The sequence below is a fragment of the Otolemur garnettii genome, unplaced genomic scaffold, assembly GCF_000181295.1.
Source record: "Otolemur garnettii isolate 467f Iridium unplaced genomic scaffold, OtoGar3 scaffold00108, whole genome shotgun sequence".
In the NCBI taxonomy this organism is placed as follows: Eukaryota; Metazoa; Chordata; class Mammalia; order Primates; family Galagidae; genus Otolemur; species Otolemur garnettii.
Genome location: NW_003852503.1, coordinates 7,276,580 through 7,280,209, shown reverse-complemented (window position 1 = coordinate 7,280,209; position 3,630 = coordinate 7,276,580). Strand labels below are relative to the sequence as shown.

Here is a 3,630-nt window from a genome sequence, read left to right as displayed (position 1 = left end):
GTGGTGCATACCTATAATTCTAGCACTTTTGAAGCCAAGGAGGGAGGATTGCTTCAGGTCACGAGTTGGAGACCAGCCTAAGCAATATAGTAAGACTCCTGTCTCTACAAAAAAAAAATTAGAAAACTCAGCAGAGCATCATAATGGTACATGCATGTTTGCCCAGCTACTCGCAAGGCTGAGATAGGAAGATCACTTGAACCCATGAGTTTGAGGTTGCAGTGAGTGATGATTGCACCACTGTACTCTAGCCTGAGCAACAGAGTGAGATTTTATCTCAAAAAAAAAGAAGAATGTTTAACAACAGTAAATGGTTGGACAGTTCTTTCTAGGCTAAGAAATCTAGCAGAGAAATAAATGCAGTTTCTAATATTTTCTCTTTTTCAAATCAGCACAACAGATTTGTCCTGGACTGTAAAGACAAAGAGCCTGATGTACTATTTGTGGGCGACTCCATGGTGCAGTTGATGCAGCAATATGAGGTAAAGGTGGAAGGGATGCGGGTTGGTCGTGGCTATAATGTACAGCAGGCTTTGGCTCTGAGCTGAACTTGTCAACCAATTTCTGACTTAGAAAAGCTGTAGTTCAGAGCATAAGAGAAGTCCGACCTTGTGTTCTTTGTGCTGCCATACATAATGAAACAAAGAAGAAAAATAGAGTTGTTTATAACTAAACTCCCTTGTTTTTCTCTTTTTTTCTATTGTTGTGGTGTTTGGTTTTTTTGTTTGTTTGTTTGTTTTTTTGAGACAGAGTCTCACTCTGTCATCCTTGGTAGAGTGCTATGGCGTCATAGCTCACAGCAGCCTCAAATTCTTGTGCTCAGGCTGGTCTCCAACTTGTGAGCTCATCCACCCACCTTGGCCTCCCAGAGTGCTAGGATTACAGGTGTTAGCCACCATGCCCAGCTGGTAAAGGAAATGTTTAAAAAGAGGTAGCTTTGGCTTGGCGCCTGTAACTCAGTGGTTAGGGTGCTGGCCACATCCATTGGTGCTGGTGGGTTCGAACCCAGCCAGGGCCTGCTAAATAGCAACAACAATAACAAAAAAATAGCTGTGCGTTGTGGTGGGTACCTGTAGTCCCAGCTGGAACTGGGAGGCTGAGACAAGAGAATTGCTTAAGCCCAAGAGTTTGACGTTGCTGTGAGCTAATACCACGACACTACCGAGGGCAACATAGTGAGACTGTCTCCAAAAAAAAGAGAGCAATAGCTCTAGCATTCTAAATTTCTTCATTTCTTGTTTTTACTTCATGCTACTTCTTAAATAGTTTAATAAATGGAAATGAGAATTTATTGGGTTGTCACCTTAACTATAAATGTTGGTACCTCTTAATGGGGCATCACTAAGTTGTGACTCAGTTCTTGAGCTCAGACCTAACACTGCATTAAGAACTGAGTTATAGATAGGTGCAGTAGCTCACACCTATAATCCTAACACTGGGAGGCCTACTTGGGTGGATCGCCTGCTTATGCTCAGGATCAAGACCAGCCTGAGCATAGTGAGACCCTGTCGCTACTAAAAATAGGAAAACTAAGGCAAGAGGATTGTTTCAGCCCAAGAGTTTGAGGTTGCTGTGAGCTGTGACACCATGGCACTCTACCAAGGCTGACAAACTGAGGCTCTGTATCAAAAAAAAACTGAGTTATACAATGGCATCAAAGCTTTTTAAAGAGTGAGTAATATGCCATTTGCAATGTTATGTTTGAATAGAGAAAATGGAAATTATTACATATACGTTGTAATTGAAAGATTTTTTTTTTCCACCACTGGTTTTAGCTTGACTAAATCAAGTTTTTCTCTTTTTAGATATGGCGAGAGCTTTTTTCCCCACTTCATGCACTGAATTTTGGTATTGGGGGAGATACAACAAGACATGTTTTATGGAGACTAAAGAATGGAGAACTGGAGAACATTAAACCTAAGGTGAAATGGAACTTAACATTTAAAAGAAGGTCATTAATATTGAGTCTTGTTTAGTGAAAAAACATTGCTTCATTAAAGCCCTATTTCATTGTTGCTCTTTGCTTCATGCCTCTTTATGGTAAGTGATGTTATTGCTTAAGTGTGTACTAAAGTACAGTAGAACCTCTATAAGTTGACCACCCAAGGGACTGTAACAAATTGGTCGACATGTGGAGGTGGTCAACATAAAGAACTCAGCCTACTGTACTGATAAACTACATGTGCTACATATCTACTCTATGAAAATTAGGTCACCTTAACTAGGTGGTCATTGTAGAGAGATGGTCAACTGTTTATTCAAGAAACCAGTGTATTATTTGCCTGGATTATATTTGTAACTGTTACACTTATCTGATTGAGTTGTAGGAAGAGATTTGATGCTAATGAGGTATGCTATTGTATGGGGCGCATGGACCTAGGGCAGTATGAGGGGGAAACTACACAGAAGGGGGCCATGGGAGGAGGACCATGATATACTTGATGGATCTGTTATCTGTATATAAACAAGTTGGTAATTAAGGCCTCCAAGTTCTGAAGAAAATTTGAAGCAGATGTGAACAAATGAGGATTTCTTTCTTTTTTTTTTAGGGGCAGAGCCTCACTTTGTCACCCTTGATACAGTGCTGTGGTGTCATAGCTCACAGCACCCTCTAGCTCTTGGGCTTAAGTTATTCTCTTGCCTCAGCCTCCCCAGTAGCTGGGACCACAGGCGCCCGACCCAATGCCCAGCTATTTTTTGTTGTAGTTTGGCCAGGGCTGGGTTTGAACCTGCCACCCTCGGTATATGGGGCTGGTGCCCTACTCATTGAAGCCACAGGAGCCACCCCAAATGAAGATTTCTATTCAGTACCTTATCACATTATAAATGTCCTGAGTTGGCACACTGCGTATAATTTTTTTCAAATCCTGAAAGAAAAAAGAAACAAGGCTTAGCCACTAGTAAAAGTTGATTTCATTGAAAGCATTTTATTCTTTGCCTTTCCAAAAACTTTACCCACCTGCCTTTCTTTTGGAAATGAGTGGAAAGTTATTTTCTTGAGTCACATAATGAGATGTATGTCTCTGAGTGATAACCACCTTATAAAGTGAATTTTTTTAAAGAAAAATTTGTTAAAACTTCATGCACCTCCGCCTGAACCTCTCTCTCTCCTCTTTTCCTTCGGCGCAACTGTGTATTTATATTGTACTCCTTGGGTACGTTTATTATTATTTTTATAGAAGGTACTATATAGATATCTTTATGAGTTGCACATATCTTCCCCTAGGTTTCACTTTAATATATTTTATTAGATTTCACTTTAATATATTTTTATATACTTGAATTTATTCATCTTTCTGGTATAGCTTCTACTTTATGAGAAATTAGCTTCCAGCTTTTATGATAGGATTCTGTCTCATTTCCTCCTAGTACAGTTTTGCTACTTAAGTATTAGTCCAATAATCAGTATTGTGATAGCTGTCCCGTTGAAGTTGGTGAAGCCAACACCATTTGAGAAGTTGTTCTTTTCTTCTTTGGTTATTGAATAAGATTTTCATCTAAATGTTGGACATTCCTTTATTCCTTCCTTTCCCTTTTTTTCCTTCTTCAATTACAGGTCATTGTTGTCTGGGTAGGAACAAACAACCATGAAAATACAGCAGAAGAAGTAGCAGGTGGGATTGAGGCCAT

The 3,630-nt window shown here is 39.7% G+C and overlaps 1 protein-coding gene across 1 annotated transcript in view; it reads left to right on the top strand.

Moving 5' to 3' along the window:
- The first annotated feature begins 357 nt into the window (after window positions 1–357).
- The window catches only part of PAFAH1B2 (platelet activating factor acetylhydrolase 1b catalytic subunit 2), an 11,215-nt gene continuing 7,942 nt past the window's right edge, over window positions 358–3,630 (top strand). The window contains exons 1-3 of the mRNA XM_023517306.1: window positions 358–482; window positions 1,806–1,922; window positions 3,557–3,628. Of these exons, the coding sequence (XP_023373074.1) occupies window positions 456–482; window positions 1,806–1,922; window positions 3,557–3,628 (216 nt within the window). The 5' untranslated portion in view covers window positions 358–455. The remainder of the gene's footprint in view (window positions 483–1,805; window positions 1,923–3,556; window positions 3,629–3,630) is intronic.